Raw genomic sequence first — 21355 nt, forward strand, 5'->3', positions numbered from 1 at the left:
ATAACTCCCCTTCTACTTTCATATGTATGCCTTTTTGTGTACATGACCCAGTAGATTCATTAGAATTGCATACAGCAACATGAGGAATACTTTAGAGGACCTTGAAAACTCTTCTTGTAGTTATACTAATGAAGAAAAGGTCTTTCCCTTCCCCATTAAAATTCATCTCTGCTTATCTCTTTCTTTTGACTGATATATTTTGTTCATTTACCAAGTGACCAGAGCACAAGTTATATGAGCATGAGTTATATACTTTAATATTATGCTTTGAGAATTAAGGCCATAGTGCACACAGAGTTCCTCAAATGAGAGGAGGGAAGGGCCAGAGAAGGAGAAAATCAGGAGGTCAGATTTCGATTGTGGGGAGAATGTTCCCTTTTTCATCTGTCTTCACATTTGGGATCTTGCTTGTGGCTAGGTATATATCAACCCATGATGTCAATTCTGTACTCTAGGCCTTGAATTTGCAGACATAGGGTAACTCTAAGTTACAATAATTCTCTCTCCACTTCAGAAATCCTGCAGACACAGAAGAGTAAGTGGTCTAGATGTTAGGATCATTGTATCACCTTTACCAATGTCTCACTCCAGGAGAAAGGAGAAACAAAGGAAGGAGAGACATAAAAAAGAGAGAGAGAAATAGAGAATGGAAAACAGAAAAACAAAAACAAAAACAAAAACAAACAAAAAAAACCAAACCACTGGTTTTCAGAGAGGACTGCCCTAGTCTTACCTGAGGCTCTTGACAGGGTACCACAGTGATTGCCTGAGGAAGAGGAAGGATTCGTCTCCCAGTTGATGTAATTCATCACATCAGCATTGCTCCACTCCCATCCACCTCTGTTGGGTTCATAGCCCTAGAATTGGGGCAGCCATGAGAAGAGAGCAGTCACTGAAGCTCTGCTTGCATGATTCCTTACTGGGAATAGCTGATGCTTAATGGTCAACATCATGGAATTGATCTATTCTTCCAGGTGCTGTCCAGAATTTAACCTGAACATCTCCCTCCTATTCCCAGATCCCCAGTGATAATCACAAGCTGATTAAACCCAGAAAAAAATAACATAGACCTCAAAGAATATAACAGGTTATGCCTTTGTAAATTTCTCTGATCTTCAAAGCCCACATAGATAATGTGAAGAACAAATACAGATATTCTCTCTTTTGTGTTCTCTCAAAATCATGGGTACAAATGCCTATAATCTCACAAAAGAGATTTGCAAACCCTCATTGAGGAACTTCATAAAGGCTAACCACAGTCACATTGATGTCATCTGAAGACTAGGGACTTCCACAGAGCTTAGGAACTTTCTTTTGCCCCAGTTATAATTCAGAATATTAGCTCTAGTTATAATTCAGGTTTTTCTCATAGAAACACAGAAAATGAGCTTGGGAACAGAACTGATGAGAGAGAAATCAGATGGGAGGAGATGATATCTCACCAGTGTCGGGTCATGGAGCCCAATCCATACATATTGGCCACTGTTACCACTGCTTTTGATCATGGAGGACAGGAAGGAAGCTTCAGCGCCACTGAGCACAGACACAAGATGTCCTGAGGGCCTCTTTTGGCAGGCCATCTAGGTAAGGGGGCAGAATGAGTGACAGACTGAAACTTCATTAGATAATGGCAAACAAATGTAGATGATAGAGGTACTGAATGTTCATTGTGATTCTCAAGAAACTGTGGAAATTGGAGCCCACTTCTTTTGTGACTTACAGGTACCTCCCATTGTTTCCCTCCTCTGCATCCTCAAGTACTCACATCTGCATCATACCAGTTTTTAGATACACTAAACAAGGCATAGCAATAGGAGCCATAGGCACGGGAGCCCTTGGGGCAGCTGCTACGTGAAGATGGGGCATCTTTCTTGGCAACTTCACCTGGAGTGGAAGGAGATAAAGAAAGGAGTGTGGTGTAATGTCTAGAAAGGTCAATTTAGCAAATGTTGATGAGGCCTGGCGTTTGAGATTAAGTCCAGAACAGATAGCGTCAGAATAGACTTCACAGAATACAGAATACAGAATACTCTTTCTCTCTAAGAGTCATCTTGGTCTTGAGATTGACCTACTTTATGGGAAATTTTCTTCTTTTAATTTCATGCTTCACTCTTCTCATATGATTTGTAGATCCCTAATTCTAGCGCTGTCAATTTCTAAATTGGCCCATCCAGCCCTTCTTTATCTCAACAGTTCATTATTGACTTCTACACTTTCCTTCAAGTCATCAGCTAAAATTGCTAGCAAAATTGGAAACTCAGGAATTTCAGGAAAGAGCTTCCATGATACCCATATGTCATTAGTGACTCAGAGGTGGCAGGATGATGGTTTTGTTTCAGGCAGTTGTCTTATGTACGACTCTCTTCATCATTACCACATGAGACTCTCCAGAACCTTCTTTTGCCTTTTTACTGGACACTTACGGGACACTCACTGGACACTCAAAACTTTACCTTGCACCTGAGAAAGGAGCATCAGGCAGGAGAGCAGCATCCAGGACATGATGGTGATGGTTATACGGGGAAGCATCTTGTCTGTAAGGAAGGAAAAACCAGTCATGGTTGGGAATATGGTGAAGAGAGAACATGTTGAGCAGACCAGTCTCTTCTGTCTCCTTTGACTAATTCTGCAGCCAACACTAATTCTCCCCTTCTTTGATTCTGGAATGAGAAGAATACATTTTGTTCCCTTCCCCTGGAAACACCCCAGGTAGCCTGTGCTGATTCTCAGAGTTCTCTGTTCTGTGAGGATAGGTATTCTCCCATACCTTCTCCTGTGGTATGATGGTTGAACCCCTACAAAGTTCCTACTTACCTGTCTTGCAGATCCCTAGGATGGTGTGTCAGGACAGAGATGACTGTTTTTATAGTAGGACTTGAGGGAGGGGCATCAAAGTGAATAAGCAGAATGCTCATGCAAGTCAGGGAGGTAGGTGGTGCTTGGCATGGACTCTAGGGGTTTCCCATCAAAAGCGGGAGTTTCTTCCTGCCAAAGACTATAAACTGTTACATATGTGGCCCTTTCCTGTTAGCAGCCCTGCTGAATTGTCAGGTATGGGTGCAGTTTGAACTTTCCCCATCTTTTCCCAGATACTATGTTCCGGAAAACTTATAGAAATAATAGTTATGCTATAGATAATGCTGTGCTAACATTTTTAAAATATTGCAACCTTGAGTTTACTGAAGAAATCAGACATTAACAGGGTATTTTTGTCACAATGCAAAGAAGACCTTATAACTGTAGATTCATATGTATATTTCTTGGCTCTTTGTTTTGTAATATTTATATCAGTGATTAGATTTTTGATAAGTTGGGAATTATAACAATTGATGGTCGTGAATTAGCTGAAAGAAAGGAAAGTGAGAAAGGAGAAAAACTGAACTTTGTACCAAGACTTACAGGAACCTTGATAATAATCTTTTGAGTCAATATTTTAGCTGAGGTTTCAAGTAACAGTGGTAGAATGGACTTGCTTTCCTGCTGCCTCTCTGTGGGAAAGTTGAGAAACAAGGCCTTGATTTACTGTAATTCTGAATTGTTTACTTGATATTCAGTGTCCTATTCTCAAACTTTGATCAGACATTTGTGAGGTCTTTTAAAATCCCTTAGAATGGCTTTGACGTAGTTTTCATAACTATGCTAAATCTGTACGTGATATTTTAATGGTACCAACACTTGTGTTCATGAGGTTAAGGAAATTGTACCTAAATGATGTGTGCTTTAGCATTAATCCATCCAGAGTCTTTAACTTGTGTCCATCACCCATGCATGTTCAGGCAGAAAGGAGTTCACGTTTCACATTAGAATGACCTTGAACTACATCAAACAAACAATATAATTAACGTTAACAAACTTGATTGTTTCAATACTTTAAAACACTAGGTTTCTCCCTGAAGACTAATTGCTGTCCTGAAAAAAAGCAAGGCTAAAATGATTTGACACACATATGGTTTTCAAAATATATGCACATTTTTACAACATGCTTTAAAAATGTTCAAATATAATTGGTATTTTTTGTTATTTATTTATGCATTTATTTATTTATTTGCATTCCAAATGCTGCCCCACTCTGTGCCTCTCCACCCAGACTCTCTCCCTCATTCCCCCTTCTTTTGCTTCTGAGAGGATGGGTCTCCCAGGGTATCCCCAACCCTGGCACATCAAGTGCCTATAGGATTAGGCACATCCTCTCCCACGGTGGCCAGACAAATCAGTCCTCTGCTACACATGTACCAGGGGCCTCTGTCCAGCCTGGATATACTCTTTGGGTTGTGGCTCAGTCTCTGAGAGCTCCCAAAGTTCCAGTTTAGTTGACATATTATTGTACCTGTGGATTTTCTTTCTCCTTCCAGGCCTTCCACCCTTCCCCTAACTCTTCCATATGGGTCTCTGACCTCTGCTTAATATTTGGCTACGGGTATCTGCATATGTTTCAGTCAACTTCTGGATAGAGAGCAGATATGCCAGGCTTCTGCCTGTAAATGTCTAGTGCTATAAACACTAATGATGTGAATAATATTGATGCTTTGAGAATAACTGAATATATAAAGATTTCTAAGAGGAAAGTAATTTGAGAAATTGTAATTATTGTTTGTATATTAATTTCCAGAAAGTTAGATATTAATATATTTAATATTGTATCAAAATAGATGCAACCACTAAAATAAAAAACTGTGAATTCAAACAATTAATTAAGAAAATAATATAACAAAATATTCAATATTTGAGGGAAATATATGTGAATCCCACTATGTAATATACATTTAGATTCTTATATGGAAAAAGTCAATGAAAAAATAAAAACTATGAGATTATTGGTGAAACATGAACATTTGACAAAGTTAAGGTGTTATGTATGTATTTTCATGTTGACATGAAAATTGATACCATATTAATTGAGATGCTTTTATCATCTTGAGCTTAATACAATACTTATAAGTAATATACATTTCAAAGAACATATATTAACATAGTCTACTGCATTAATGACAAAGATGGGGGTTTTGATGAAACAAAGGGACAATGAAAGGATCACTGGTATCGCTGAGAAACAGGCATGTGGAGATTAATCATGCAGTTCTCTTTGGATTTCTATGAAACTTTTCATAAACTGTTGAATTAAAGGGAACATAGGGAGAAGAAGAAAGCTGAAAACTAAATTTACAAAGAAATTGAAAGGCTAATTTTTCTCAAGAACCTGTATGAAATATACAATAAATGAAAAGAAAGAATTAACCTCAGAAATGCAATTATAGTTTCATCGTGAAGAACCATTATTCTTTGTATTGTACTGAGAAATTTAACCTTAAAGGATAATTCTAGAAAGTAAAAAATGTATTTAGTAAAATCTAACGTTCACCAATGAGTAGGAAAGTTGGCAATAAAATGTACATATTAGTACTTCAGTACTAAACTTCAACTACTCAAAGTCAAACTACTGAGAATGTTTTCTTCAAAACCAGGAAATAAGGTCTCCAGCCTTATAATTTGATTCGACAGTATTGTATTACAGAAAACATACATTTCAAAGAAAAGAAAAGAAAAGAAAAGAAAAGAAAATTAAACAATCAAGAAGTAAATAGAGCTTTAAGCATTTGTACAAATATTCCATTTCCATAATGAATGAAACACTGAACACTCTGTAAATTAAACATTAGAGCTTATAGAATATTTTAATGAGCATGAAAAATATTGTCAACATATAAATTCCAATTAAACACATATTTTAGCAACAGAGTTAGAAAAGGTATTGTTAGAAAAGACACTGCTCTTTTCCTTTTTATTCAACTTAGATTCTTTTCTCATACAATATAATCTTAATACAGCTTCCTCTCCCTCTATTCCTCCCAGTTCTTCCATATCTTCTCTCCTCCAGATCTACTCACTTTTTATCTCTCATTAGAAATCATCAGGCTTCTAGGAGATAATAACAAACAACAAAATAAAATGTAATAAGATAAAACAAAAGCCATCATATCATAATTTGGATAAGACAAGTCAAGAGAAAAATAAAATAGCTCCAAGAGAAGGCAGAAAAATCAGAGATTGACTTGTTCACAGACTAAGAGGTCCAATAAAAGTCCAAAAGTTAAAAGCTATATTATACATTTGGGAGAACTGTTGCAGACTCATGTAAACCCGGGGGTTACTGATTCAGTTTCTGAGTCCCTGTGAGGTCTTTTAGAGATAGTTGATCTTCTGGTGGGGCCCCTCCCCACTATCGACCACCCCCTCCAGTCCTTCTGCCTCCTCTGTTATGGGGTTGGTTCCCTGAACTCTGGCTCAGAATTTCATATCAAATTCCAGAGTGATTGTTATAGAGAATCTAGTTTAGATCTGTGTGTTCGAAAGGATCCCCCCTCTCTCTCCCTACCTCCTATTCTTCCCAATCAACCCCCTTTTTGTTTGCCTCTTCTCCATGGAGACTTCTTAACCAATGACCAGTGTTGAAATCCAATACTTCAAAAGTCACAGGTCAGATGCCATGTGTTCTATAGTGCTTGTTGCTCTTTATGCTTCCCACCCTGTAAACTTTTGTGAACCTATGAAATACCACTTGGATGCAGAAGGGAGAACTACACTTAATTCTATTCAGCAGTCTTCAAAACTACAAAATCTGAATGTAAGGTGAAAACAGAAAATGGTGTATGTATCTTTTGCTCTCTGATCTCAACACTATGTATTCAAGTCAGTAATAAATGTGAATATGCCATCAACTTCCTCTTGAATCTCTCTGTGTAATCTTACCCTTTTGTGTTTCTCTGATGAGAGATTACTGCACGATGAACTTTCCCCAATGTTAGTGATTTGAAACAATAAGTTATTATTCTTTCTCATGGACCTGCAAGGTGACTGTGTTTAACTTTGTAGTCTTGTCTTAGTCAGGGTTTCTATTCCTGCACAAACATCATGACCAAGAAGCACGTTGGGGAGGAAAGGGTTTATTCAGCTTACACTTCCATACTGCTGTTCATCACCAAGGAAGTCAGGACTGGAACTCAAGCAGGTCAGAAAGCAGGAGCTGATGCAGAGGCCATGGAGGGATGTTCTGTACTGGCTTTCCTCCCCTGGCTTGCTCAGCCTGCTTTCTTATAGAACCAAGACTACCAGCCCTGAGATGGTCCCACCCACAAGGGCCTTTCCCCCTTGATCACTAATTGAGAAAATGCCTTACAGTTGGATCTCATGGAGGCATTTCCTCAACTGAAGCTCCTTTCTCTGTGATAACTCCAGCTGTGTCAAGTTGACACAAAACTAGCCAGTACAATTGACCCCTTGTCAACTTGACACACAAAAACATCACTAGTAAGCCTCAACCCTTACAATCTTATTCATCCCCATTCTAAATAACTTTAAAAGTCCCACAGTCTTTACATATTCTTAAAATTTCAATCTCTTTAAAATATCCATCTCTTTTAAAATCCAAAGTCTTTTTACAATTAAAAGTCTCTTAACTGTGGGCTCCACTTTTTTCTTCCTTCAAGAGGGAAAATATCAGGGCACAGTCACAATCAAAAGCAAAAGTCAATCTCCAACCGTCCAATGTCTGGAATCCAACTCACGATCTTCTGGGCTCCTCCAAGGGCTTGGGTCACTTCTCCAGCCAGGCCCTTTGTAGCACAGGCATCATCCTCTAGGCTCCAGATGCCTGTACTCAACTGCTGCTGCTGCTCTTGGTGGTCATCTCATGGTACTGGCATCTCCAAAACACTGCATGACCCCTTCAATCCTGGGCCTTCAATTGCAACTGAGGCTGCACCTTCACCAATGGCCTTCCATGGCCTCTCACAGTGCCGAGCCTCAGCTGCTTTGCGTGACCCCTTCATGCCTTCAAAACCAGTACCACCTGGGTGACCCTTACATATTACCAAGTCCTGCTGCAGCAGGAGTACAACCTTGGCCATCTCTGGAACACAGCCTCTTTGTGCTTTCAGAAAACACTTCCCAGAAGATGTCACCTCAATGATGCTGGTCTCTTCTTAATCACCGCTAATTTCTTAGCTCCAGCTAACCAGCATCAATAGTCCCAGTAATGCAAAGTTTTTGCTTTAGTAGTTCTGGTATTTTGTTAATCACAGCTGATTCTTCAGCCCCAGCTAACCAGAACTACAGAATCTTCACATTCAAAACAGCAATGGCCCTGAAAAGAGTCTTTAATTTTCCCTCTGAAATTTCACAAACCAGACCTCCATCTTCTGCAGTGTTCTCAACATTATCTTCCAAGCTCCTACACAACATCCGACAGAGCTCTTAACAACGGATGGATCTTCAAGCCCAAAGTTCCAAAGTCCTTCCACAGTCCTCCCCAAAACATGGTCAGGTTGTCACAGGAATACCCCACTCTGCTGGTACCAATTTGTCTTAGTCAGGGTTTCTATTCCTGCACAAACATCATGACCAAGAAGCACGTTGGGGAGGAAAGGGTTTATTCAGCTTACACTTCCATACTGCTGTTCATCACCAAGGAAGTCAGGACTGGAACTCAAGCAGGTCAGAAAGCAGGAGCTGATGCAGAGGCCATGGAGGGATGTTCTGTACTGGCTTTCCTCCCCTGGCTTGCTCAGCCTGCTTTCTTATAGAACCAAGACTACCAGCCCTGAGATGGTCCCACCCACAAGGGCCTTTCCCCCTTGATCACTAATTGAGAAAATGCCTTACAGTTGGATCTCATGGAGGCATTTCCTCAACTGAAGCTCCTTTCTCTGTGATAACTCCAGCTGTGTCAAGTTGACACAAAACTAGCCAGTACAAGTCTCTTGTGCAATCTCTAGAACCCAAGCTACAAAAAGCCAGGTGTGGTATTTTGTACTTGTAACCTCAGTGCTGGGGAGGCATGGATAGATGGATCTCTGTGGCTCAGTGGCCAACAAGCTATGCCAGCTTGTTGAGTTCACTGACCAGGTAAGAGACAAGATGGAAAACACCTGTGGAACAGCAGCTGAGATGGTGCAGCCTCCACATACATGCATACATACATGCCTGTACTGGTATACATGTCCACCACTCACAGACTCTAAAAGACAGGCAGACATATGGATTCACAGACACATAGATAGACAGAATAAATCACATATTGTCATTTTTACCATTCTTTACTGACTAAATGTGTTTTTGTAACATTTTCCAACTAGTATATGAAATCTACTAATATTTATTCAATAATAAATTTATTCATAATTATCTTAACTTCTTGATGTGTTTTAAGCTTGAAAAATGAGACTTTAATATTATTTCCACAATTAAATATATAATTTTGAGTGAGTGACTTTATCACCTTTGATGTGTGATTCTCAATTCTCTAATGAGATGCTAGACCCAAAAGTCTCAGAGGTACAATTCATCTTTTTCTAATTTTGGGAAATACTGGAATAACATTAATGTGGATCAGAGAGCCCCTGGGAAATGGATTTGTTGTTCCCATGCTAAAATTGCAATCTACATGAAGAATAATTCCTTATTGTTCAGTGAGGTCTTCTGTAAGAATCTGTGGAAATAGAAAATGATAGCAGAATTAGCCTGCAAGTGGAGCAATTACAGATAATTCTCGCTGCTTTATTTTGAATTCACTATTAGAAATAGCAGTCTAAAATGAAAACACATTCTCTGGCCTTTCTTTGTAGCATTTGTAAACAAAATATGTTTTAGAAAGCCATCTCATGGCAATTTAGATTAAATAACGTTATTCAAAGGGTGATTATTTTCTACGCCATTGAGCTTATTCCCTAAGTGGCTTTACAAGAAAGCATACTTTGCATACAGAATTTAGGATGAAAACTTCTGCAGAAATATTTGAACTATATTAGAGGTCCAAATACAGATTTTGCCCTCATGGTCAACTTTTTGATTGAAGCTTACTAAAAGGGAGAAAGAAAGAAATGAAAGAGGAAAAAAGGGAGGGAGATGGGAGAGAGGGACAGAGGCAGGGAATGGAGAAAAGAAAATAGGAAGGAAGAAAGGTGTTCAGATAAAAGCTCAGGTATGAAACTTTCTTCAACATATTGGATCTTGTGGCTTAACTAGAACTCAAAATAGAGGAGACTTTGCTCCATGGAGTTCACAATTCATTGCTTAAAGTAGGAACTGCAGGTAACTAGTGACTTTCATAGATAAGACTTCCCCGAAATTTCTGGGATGTTTAGGATATGAATCCCATGTCTCCCAGTGTCTTCTCTTCATGTTCATATATTTCTTAGGGAAGAATTCAGATAACAACATGAACCCATTGTAACTGCAGGAAAGACCAAGAGTTAGCACAGAAGCAAAATGCAAACCCAACCTTGAGGTTTATATAAGGGTGATAGAAGAAGCATGCTTACACATTAAAGAATAAATAGAAAGGTCATGGTATATCTCAGAGACAGAATTCACTCCAAAACACTGGAAAATTCCTACTAGACTAGCATGAACACACCCAAGATAAATCCCGTTGCCCAGGGCACTTGACAATGAAGTGAGAAATGCCAATTTCAGTATTCAAGAAGGTTTTGTAGTCAGGTTATTCTACCTGAGTATGGAAGTCATGTGTTTTAGGATAGGGAAACAAGAGGTGGGGTTCCCAACAGACATCCTAGCTTATAAAATTAGATTAAAAAAGATATTATGGATCCTTTAAAATATGGTAATACCTTCTCTATCCATGATATTCACAAAATCACTCAGACATATATTTTCATTTAACTGTGACACGTAGAGGTCCAAATAGACCAGCAGAAAGCACAATGATTAAAAGTTGGGCTTCATGATGAGATGAGAACTTTTTTTACAATGTTAATGTGGAATCCTGTAAAACAATACATGCATGTCATTGATCATGGTGTCTCTATTTACATAGTAAATTTGGTTTGGTTTTTCAAGGCAGAGTTTCTCTGTATAGCCCTGGCTGTCCTGGAACTCACTTTGTAGACCAGGCTGGCCTCAAACTCAGAAATCCACCTGCCTCTGCCTCCCAAGTGCTGGGATTAAAGGCGTGCACCACCACTGCCCAGCAGAAGCTAATATTCTTAATACCGGTTCATGATATAATCAGTGCTTAATTTTCAATGGAAAAAACAACATTTGACCTGAATGTTAGGTTATGGAAAAGAAGACTCTCTGAATCACTTTTTAGCTAAGATATTTGCTGCAATCATTGTGATCTATTCTTTAACCTTTAATAATGTCTCCTTGGGACAAGTGATCAATAATTGTCTACCTCTCTTCATTCTCAGAATATGCTTAAGTGTAGTAAATTTATATTAATTTTAAAAAAAGGAATTGAGATGTTACTCAATAAGGGATTTGCTTTTCAAGAATGTTATCAAAGAATTATTGCACTAATTTGTGAAAAACTTCAATAATGACGCCATTTATTGAGGACTAATTATGGGCTAGCCACTGTGCTCATAATTCTTCACACAATAATGAAGTTACTAGGAAACAACCAGTCATACCTTCATTTTTCACACAAAGGAATTCAAATCTGGAGTGACTGAGTAATTTTGTCATAGATTGAAATAAGTAGTATTAAACGCCAATGTGATCCTCAGCTCACTACCTACCACCAGCTTCCTCTGAGAGGAAGAAAAGAAAAGAAGATGTAAGTGTATTAGATTTTGCTATAAGCCCTCTATTACTATGTGAGATGAAAGGAAAAGGTCTTAAACATGTTTAATTTGCCATTGGACATATGTGACTTTAAGACAATCTAAGCATAGAAAATCAGCATCCTGTTATACATGGGATAGATAAACACGCTAGGGAAATTTTGTGACCAAGAGTCCAGAGTGGTTATTTGCTAAGCCACATTAACTTAATGGACATTACGAAGGAGAGTACACAGTAGAGTCATTGGATATTCTTTACTTACTCAAAATACAATAGCTCCAATTTCTCTTGCATACACTAGCAAGATTTTGCTGAAAGGACTGTCACTTGTGAGACTATGCTGGGGCCTAGCAAACACAGAAGTGAATGTTCACAGTCAGCTATTGGATGGATCATAGGGCCCCCAATGGAGGAGCTAGAGAAAGTACCCAAGGAGCTAAAGGGAACTGCAACCCTATAGGTGGAACAACAATATGAACTAACCAGTACCCCGGAGCTCTTGTCTCTAGCTGCATATATATCAAAAGATGGCCTAGTCGACCATCACTGGAAAGAGAGGCCCATTGGACTTGCAAACTTTATATGCTCCAGTACAGGGGAACGCCAGGGCCAAAAAGGGAGAGTGGGTGGGTAGGGGAGTGGGGGGGTGTGGGTATGGGGGACTTTTGGGATAGCATTGGAAATGTAAATTAGAAAAATACTTAATAAAAAATTAAAAAAAAGAAAAAGACAGATACCTGTCCTCATCTTCCTATAAATTAACTAAATGCTTTAATCTACAACCTTTTTAAATTTAAGCAATTGTTTAATTTATTCATATGGTCCACTAGTTTCCTTTATTTTCAAATTATCCAGTACACTATGAAGGGCAGGTGTTATCTATATATTACAGTGAAAGAACACAGGAAGACATAGAACACATGCCTTAGTCTCGGCATCACTACATTTTAGAGGCTGGGTAGGAAATGGAAGTGAAGGATCCCAGTAAATTTTTCCTCTGAGGTATTGCACAGTTATTATTTCATTTATTTAGGATTCTTCAGACATTCAGCAACTATGAATTAAATTCTAAACAGAACAAATTAATTGTTTTATGAGTTGGTACTATTAAAAAATCACCTCAGTAGAGAGATTCATTAGTTTTAGGGCATTTTATTTGCTTTCTGCTAATGGAATTTTCCAACAGTGATTGGTTAGTTGCTTTTTCTGAGTCTCATGTTGAGTTTAAATATTATCTTATATAAACATATGTACTTCAAGGAAGATTGGTGTAATTTATTTTTGAAAGCAAATAGAAATTTCTCCAAATCATTCTTATAGTAGGGACATAAGACTGGCCATTGGGAGGACTTTCTGTGCAAGTTTAGGTTGTCATGTGTATATAAAAGCACACGTCTATGCAAACATAGGTTCCATGTACTGGTTTTGCTTTGAGAAAACACTTGTTCTGAGAGCTTTTAACCAGTGTCTAACCCCACTAGTGTTCCAGTTTAAGGCATTGTAAGAATTTGAATTCAGCATATTCTGAGATGTCATTCTGGATTTGGGAGATGAAAGAATTATCATGAAACACCACAGAGGAAAAAAAAATCATGCAGAGTAAAGCTTTCAAAACCTATACTACTGATTTCAAGGGGTGTGCAAAAGCCAAATCCATGAGAAATAACTGTCTTCCCCAAAGGTAGGACACTGAGGGAGACTTGGAACCGTCGGTGCATCTGGAATTATTATTGACATTGGAGAATCTGGAGATGTAATCAAGAAAGTCTCAACATTCTTACGGGAAGGTATCAGAAGTGTTATTGGGGTTATATTTTCTGTGTTGGACTCTGTACCCCTATAAACCTCTAGTCAAACCAAAGAGTCAAGGCTGACACTTGTGAATGTAGAATAGGCTAACAGAAAGATTAAGTCATTTGTCTCAAAGGCATAAAGGATCTTAAAAATTACTCTAACTTAGTAGTAGCAAGACATAATGTGATAATCTAGGAAGGTCAACTGTGTAAATGGAGGAAGTAGGAAAGAATATACTAAATGACTTGAGATGTTACCACATCAAGATTATAGATAATATTGTGAAATTAATTTCAAGATTATTTAATGCACTCCACTGTATTCTTAGAAATGCAATGAATATTTAAGCTTATACTCTGATTCAATTTTTAAAATTATTTTCCGATTATTTCTCTGTATGGGGTATGTGCTCATGTGTGTGTGTGTGTGAAGAGTGCTGAAGAGGGAGTTCAATTCCTGGAACTGGAGTTACCTGTGAACTACCCAAACTTTGGTCCTCTGTAGTTTCTTACCCCCACCCTCAATTCATGTCCCCAGCTATAATTAAAAAAATAGGTATTTTATATATTTTTAAATAAATAGTTCATGACTTATTCAAATCATCAACAGAACTAAAGTTGATTTAAAACTACTTAAAACATTTTTTCACATATAAACTTTTAAGTGGTGTGTCATGTGGTGAACATTTATGTTTTCCTTCTTAGTGAAAGATGAGGACAGCTCCACTTTCTCATTTATTAAGAGGAAATAGCCCTAGGAACTTGAGCTGTTAGATGTATGTTCTCTAACCTCCTATGACTTAATGTATCTGACCTTAGCAAAGTCAAGGTTTTACTTTCTACCCACTGGCTGGCTCATATATGCTGAGCTGTGAGGCAGGCCCAGCTCTACTAATGGGGACTATGGATGTCCAGGAGCATTGCTTTGAAATAGAGAATGCAGCAGGGAAACTTCTGAGTGTTTGATTACTTTGTAGAATACCTGCTTACCTTGGTGCAATTTGCTATCCTTTACGTCACCATGAACAGTCTCATTGATACTGTCCACACGGAAGATTGCCTGTGGTAAATTGAGTAGTTTTGACTATGATTACATACATTATGTATGTTTTTAATAAAGCACTGAGTCATTAGTCAAAGTCATAATAAATACATACATACATACATACGTACATAAATAGGGGGATGTAGCTCATTGATAGAGAAGTTGTATAACAAATTTTGGACCTGTTTCAACTCTCTCTAACAAGCACACACACACACACACACAAACCTGCACACATATGTGTGAGTGTGAACAAACACATACAGACACAGACCAAAACATATATGCACACAGACACGCATAGACACATACACCACAAACAGCTAAACATAGGTTGATAAATACATATTAGATGGATAGATAGATAGATAGATAGATAGATAGAAAGATAGATAGATAGATAAGTGGATGGATGGATAAGTGAATGGAGAGAGAAAGATAGACAGGATGGTACATATATGGATATTTATCTGTCCATCTGCATATATCCAGGTAGATATACATATAAATATCTGATAGATTAGATAGAGAGATGATGGATGATAGATAGATAGATAGATAGATAGATAGATAGATAATATAAATATAGTCAGGAGAAAGGAAAAAGCCTAAGTCTAATATGAGACAGAAAGGAAGCAAGAGAAAATAATTATATATATGTATATATATATGAATATATAAAATGATCTTTCTTTTATAAAGAACATATATATAATCTTTTCTTTTTATTTCATATATATAAATTCTTCATAAAACATAATGTAATTATTTCTCTTTTCCAGCTACCATTATTTTCTTTTGCTTCCTTTCCATCTTATATTATATATGCTATATTTATATCAGGGAAGTGAGCTACTTCATAGCATATTCAAGAGATAGCTATGTGATACATTTTTCTGACCCAAAATCAACTTGATTCAAATCAAATTCCACCCTCAGTGCAATTTTGTGATAAGAGAAAAAAATCTGGTGTTTGATGCCCAACATGACTTTAAAAGTTAACACTGACAGGTCCTGGCTTGTGGCATAGCATAAGTAACTTAAGTGCTGTATGTCTATTTCATCTATGATAAAGTATATACAGTGTTTCAATACTTCTGAGAATCAAAGACCAATGTTGACCTTCTCAGGGTGACTGAAGTTTAAGGAAGCTGAGACAGGTTCTTTGGATACTATCATCATAAAGGTCATTCAGTCTGTATTGAGGGCCTAGCATTGGTCTTTTTTTGTTTGTTTGATTTTGGTTTTTGTTTGTTTGTTTGTTTGTTTTTTCAAGACAGGGTTTCTCTGTATAGCCCTGGCTGTCCTGGAACTCACTCTGTAGACCAGGCTGGTCTTGAACTCAGAAATATGCCTGCCTCTGCCTCCTGAGTGCTGGGATTAAAGGCGTGCACAACTATGCCTGGCCCTAGCATTGGTCTTAGTGATAACTTCCTAAAGATCATTTGCTAGTATGACAATGAATTTGACTATAGTGGCAGAGAGATGAACCTCATAGACTCATACATGGCATTCATCTACTACAGTGGAATAAGATGTAGTAGGTTTTGACATTTTTAGTAGAATAGCAATGGCTGGATGCTCACGTTAATCAGCACTGGTGTAAAGGCAGCAGGTATTTGATGGAGAGAGAACTGGAACAAGAACAAGAAGTGTGTGATCGATCCTTGCCAAGTTAGGAAAGAGGAGGATGGTTTGAGGTGAAATAGCTGGGAGGTCAGTTCACTTAATTTATTTCCCTGAAAAGGAATTCCTTTTGTCTGCTAAAACAGAGTCCCATTTAATCACAATTCCCTACAGAGCCAAGCCCTCCTCTGAGCCCTCACTGACAAACTCTTCATCCTTCCATCAGTGTCTAACCGTCAGAATGAAAAGAAAAAAAAATCTTTGAAAGAAATATATAGTTTGAGATAAAATGTTGAGTTAAGTTTGCTATTTGAGCCCTAAATCCAGTGTTATATCAGTGGATATGATGCTGTCCTTTGATTTCTCCATAGATACCAGGCTTTCTGTTGGCAGATTTGTGATCTACTTTTGCTGCTAGGCTTGTGAGCATTGGTAAATTACTAGACTCAGCTGTATTTTTTTTTTTAATAAAGAGGGATAGTACCACTTGGAATTCAATGGTCCAAGTTTGTAATTAAAACTCTCAAGAGGCTGATGCAGGAGGATTTCCATGAGTTCAAGGCCAGTATGAGACATATGAGTGAGTGTGAAATGAGCCAGAGCTGAGCCAGCTTCATCCTTGAGGCAGGGTAATAAAGGTCAGAACAAACAGACTGGGTCATATTGAGTGCCTGATTACCTGGGCTTTCTTCAACTGTGGCAAAGTAGATATTATTGCCATTAATGTCCTTAATTACATGGCATACATGTTCTAGTACAGTGCTATCCATGGCAAGTTCAACTGCACAGTAAAGGCTAACAAGAAACTTGTTATCAATGGGAAAGTCATCACCATCTTCCACAAGCAAGATCCTGCCAACATCAAATGGGTGATGCTGGTTCTGAGTATGTTGTGGTGTCTACTGGTGTCTTTGCTAACATATAGAAGTCTGGAACCCACCTGAAGTGTGGTACTGAATGGGTCATTATCTCTTTCCCTTCAGCTGATGCACACATATATCTGATGGGTGTGAATCACAAGATGTATGGCAACTCATTGAAGATTATTGGCAATGCTTTCTACATCACCAACTTCATAGGTAATTTTGGCATTGTGAAAGAACTCCTGACCACACTCTGTGAAATCACTGCCACCCAGAATACTGTGGATGGTCCCTCTGGAAAGCTATGGATTCATCACCATGGGGCTACCCAGAACATCTCTGTATCCATTAGTGCTGCAAAGATGGTGGGCAAGGTCATTATGGAGCTAAACAGGAAGCTCACTGGCATTACCTTTTGTGTTCCTACTTCCAATGTGTCCATCATAGATTTGACATAGCACCTAGAGAAAGCTGCCAAGTATGATGACATGAAGAAGGTGGTGAAGCAGATATTGAGGGGCAACTAAAGAGCATCCTGGACTGAACTGAGAGCCAAATTATCTCCTCTAACTTTAACAGTGATGTCCCTTCTTCCATCTTTGATGCTGGGCTTAGCGTTGGTCTTAGTAATAACTTCATATAGATCATTTCCTAGTATGACAGTGAATTTGACTATAGTGGCAGAGGGGTGAACCTCATAGACTTTGTGACCTCCAAGATATAAAAAGCCCTTCACCATCCACCCCATTAAGAATAAGAAACCAAGAAAGGGTCACTCAGCTGCTGAGTGGTCCCTGTCCCAACTCAAACCACTGAAGGTCTCTCCTCACAGTTTCCAATCCAAACCTCAATAAAAGAGGAGGAGTTTAGGGAGTCCTACTCTCTTGTACATCAATAAAATTCATGACACTCACACACATAACTATAATAACTGTCTAAATTTGTTCTGTTCCAGAGAAATGTAAAGAAAACCACATATATTATTGTAATTTTTCTTATGACAAAAAGTATAATGCTTTAGGACATCCATAGATGGCTCCATTGTATAAAAGTGTTTGTCATCCATGCTTGAGAGCTTGAGATCATCCTAGAACCTAATGACAGAAAAAGAACTGCCTCTCAAAAGTTATCCTCTGAGCTATATAAGTATTACATAATACATGCACCTTCACTCATAGACATACCACACACATACATAAGCATACACACACACACACACACACACACACACACACACACACACACACACATTTAAAACTAGTAATAATAATAACACATTTCAAATATAATTTGTTTGGCCTACTAAGTCTGAAATAATAAGAGTATATAACTTTACACTTCAGAAGTCCATCAAAATAACTCCGTGTAAAAAAGGTGCTTGCTGTTAATCCTGATGACCAGAGTTCAATTCCTGGGCCCCTGGTGAAAGGAGAGGACAATATTTGAAGGTTTTTCTTTAACCCACACATACAGTGGCACATGTGTCTATACACATAGAAACATACACAAAAATTAATGTGTGTATATAAAAATAAAAGAGAGAGACTGGTGAGGTGGCTCAGTGGTTAAATGCATTTATTGCTCTTCTAGAGGTCCTGCGTTCAATCCCCAGCAACCACACATAGGTTTACAACCGTCCCTAATGGGACCCTATTCCGTCATCTGGTGTGTCTGAAGACAGCTGCAGTGTACTCACAGACATAAAATAAATTCTACAAAAACGTCAAAAGAAGAAAGAGGAAGTAAAATGTATAAAAAGTCCAAAATGGAGAGTCTTGCCCAACACCCGCAAGGGCCCACACGGGACTCCCCACGGGATCCTAAGACCTCTGGTGAGTGGAACACAGCGCCTGCCCCAATCCAATCACAAGGAACTTGAGACTGCGGTACATAGGGAAGCAGGCTACCCGGGCCTGATCTGGGGCACAAGTCCCTTCCGCTCGACTCGAGACTCGAGCCCCGGGCTACCTTGCCAGCAGAGTCTTGCCCAACACCCGCAAGGGCCCACACGGGACTCCCCACGGGACCCTAAGACCTCTGGTGAGTGGAACACAGCGCCTGTCCCAATCGAATCGCGGGGAACTTGAGACTGTGGTACATAGGGAAGCAGGCTACCCGGGCCTGATCTGGGGCACAAGTCCCTTCCGCTCGACTCGAGACTCGAGCCCCGGCTTCCTTGCCAGCAGAGTCTTGCCCAACACCCGCAAGGGCCCACACGGGACTCCCCACGGGATCCTAAGACCTCTGGTGAGTGGAACACAGCACCTGCCCCAATCCAATCGCGCGGAACTTGAGACTGCGGTACATAGGGAAGCAGGCTACCCGGGCCTGATCTGGGGCACAAGTCCCTTCCACTCGACTCGAGACTCGAGCCCCGGGCTACCTTGCCAGCAGAGTCTTGCCCAACACCCGCAAGGGCCCACACGGGACTCGCCACGGGATCCTAAGACCTCTGGTGAGTGGAACACAGCGCCTGCCCCAATCCAATCGCGCGGAACTTGAGACTGCAGTACATAGGGAAGCAGGCTACCCGGGCCTGATCTGGGGCACAAGTCCCTTCCACTCGACTCGAGCCCCGGGCTTCCTTGCCAGCAGAGTCTTGCCTAACACCCGCAAGGGCCCACACGGGACTCCCCACGGGACCCTAAGACCTCTGGTGAGTGGAACACAGCGTCTGCCCCAATCCAATCGCGGGGAACTTGAGACTGCAGTACATAGAGAAGCAGGCTACCCGGGCTTGATCTGGGGCACAAACCCCTTCCGCTCCACTCGAGCCCCGGGCTACCTTGCCAGCTGAGTCGCCTGACACCCGCAAGGGCCCACACAGGATTCCACACGTGATCCTAAGACCTCTAGTGAGTGGAACACAACTTCTGCCAGGAGTCTGGTTCGAACACCAGATATCTGGGTACCTGCCTTGCAAGAAGAGAGCTTGCCTGCAGAGAATACTCTGCCCACTGAAACTAAGGAGAGTGCTACCCTCCAGGTCTGCTCATAGAGGCTAACAGAGTCACCTGAAGAACAAGCTCTTAACAGTGACAACTAAAACAGCTAGCTTCAGAGATTACCAGATGGCGAAAGGCAAACGTAAGCCTACTAACAGAAATCAAGACCACTCACCATCATCAGAACGCAGCACTCCCACCCCACCTAGTCCTGGGCACCCCAACACAACCGAAAATCTAGACCCAGATTTAAAAACATTTCTCATGATGATGATAGAGGACATCAAGAAGGACTTTCATAAGTCACTTAAAGAATTACAGGAGAGCACTGCTAAAGAGTTACAGGCCCTTAAAGAAAAGCAGGAAAACACAGCCAAACAGGTAGAAATCATTAAAGAAAAACAGGAAAACACATCCAAACAGGTGATGGAAATGAACAAAACCATACTAGAACTAAAAGGGGAAGTAGACACAATAAAGAAAACCCAAAGCGAGGCAACGCTGGAGATAGAAAACCTAGGAAAGAGATCTGGAACCATAGATGCGAGCATCAGCAACAGAATACAAGAAATGGAAGAGAGAATCTCAGGTGCAGAAGATTCCATAGAGAACATCGACACAACAGTCAAAGAAAATACAAAATGCAAAAGGATCCTAACTGAAAACATCCAGGTAATCCAGGACACAATGAGAAGACCAAACCTACGGATAATAGGAATTGATGAGAATGAAGATTTTCAACTTAAAGGGCCAGCTAATATCTTCAACAAAATAATAGAAGAAAACTTCCCAAACATAAAAAAAGAGATGCCCATGATCATACAAGAAGCCTACAGAACTCCAAATAGACTGGACCAGAAAAGAAATTCCTCCCGACACATAATAATCAGAACAACAAATGCACTAAATAAAGATAGAATATTAAAAGCAGTAAGGGAGAAAGGTCAAGTAACATATAAAGGAAGGCCTATCAGAATTACACCAGACTTTTCACCAGAGACTATGAAAGCCAGAAGAGCCTGGACAGATGTTATACAGACACTAAGAGAACACAAATGCCAGCCCAGGCTACTATACCCGGCCAAACTCTCAATTACCATAGATGGAGAAACCAAAGTATTCCACGACAAAACCAAATTCACACAATATCTTTCCACGAATCCAGCCCTTCAAAGGATAATAACAGAAAAGAAGCAATACAAGTATGAAAATCACGCCCTAGAACAACCAAGAAAGTAATCATTCAACAAACCAAAAAGAAGACAGCCACAAGAACAGAATGCCAACTCTAACAACAAAAATAAAAGGGAGCAACAATTACTTTTCCTTAATATCTCTTAATATCAATGGACTCAATTCCCCAATAAAAAGACATAGACTAACAGACTGGCTACACAAACAGGACCCAACATTCTGCTGCTTACAGGAAACCCATCTCAGGGAAAAAGACAGACACTACCTCAGAGTGAAAGGCTGGAAAACAATTTTCCAAGCAAATGG

At 39.5% G+C, this 21355-nt stretch overlaps 1 protein-coding gene across 1 annotated transcript; it reads right to left on the bottom strand.

Moving 5' to 3' along the window:
* Positions 1–235: 235 nt before the first annotated feature.
* Positions 236–2841, bottom strand: Reg3g (regenerating islet-derived 3 gamma). Its single transcript, NM_011260.2, has 6 exons — positions 2815–2841; positions 2454–2534; positions 1766–1884; positions 1443–1580; positions 734–857; positions 236–519 (listed from the first exon to the last, which is right to left on the bottom strand). Exons 2-6 carry the CDS (start codon positions 2527–2529, stop codon positions 452–454), a joined length of 525 nt encoding a protein of 174 aa, NP_035390.1. The 5' UTR covers positions 2530–2534; positions 2815–2841; the 3' UTR covers positions 236–451.
* Positions 2842–21355: the final 18514 nt, after the last annotated feature.

Source organism: Mus musculus, chromosome 6 (assembly GCF_000001635.26).
Source record: "Mus musculus strain C57BL/6J chromosome 6, GRCm38.p6 C57BL/6J".
In the NCBI taxonomy this organism is placed as follows: Eukaryota; Metazoa; Chordata; class Mammalia; order Rodentia; family Muridae; genus Mus; species Mus musculus.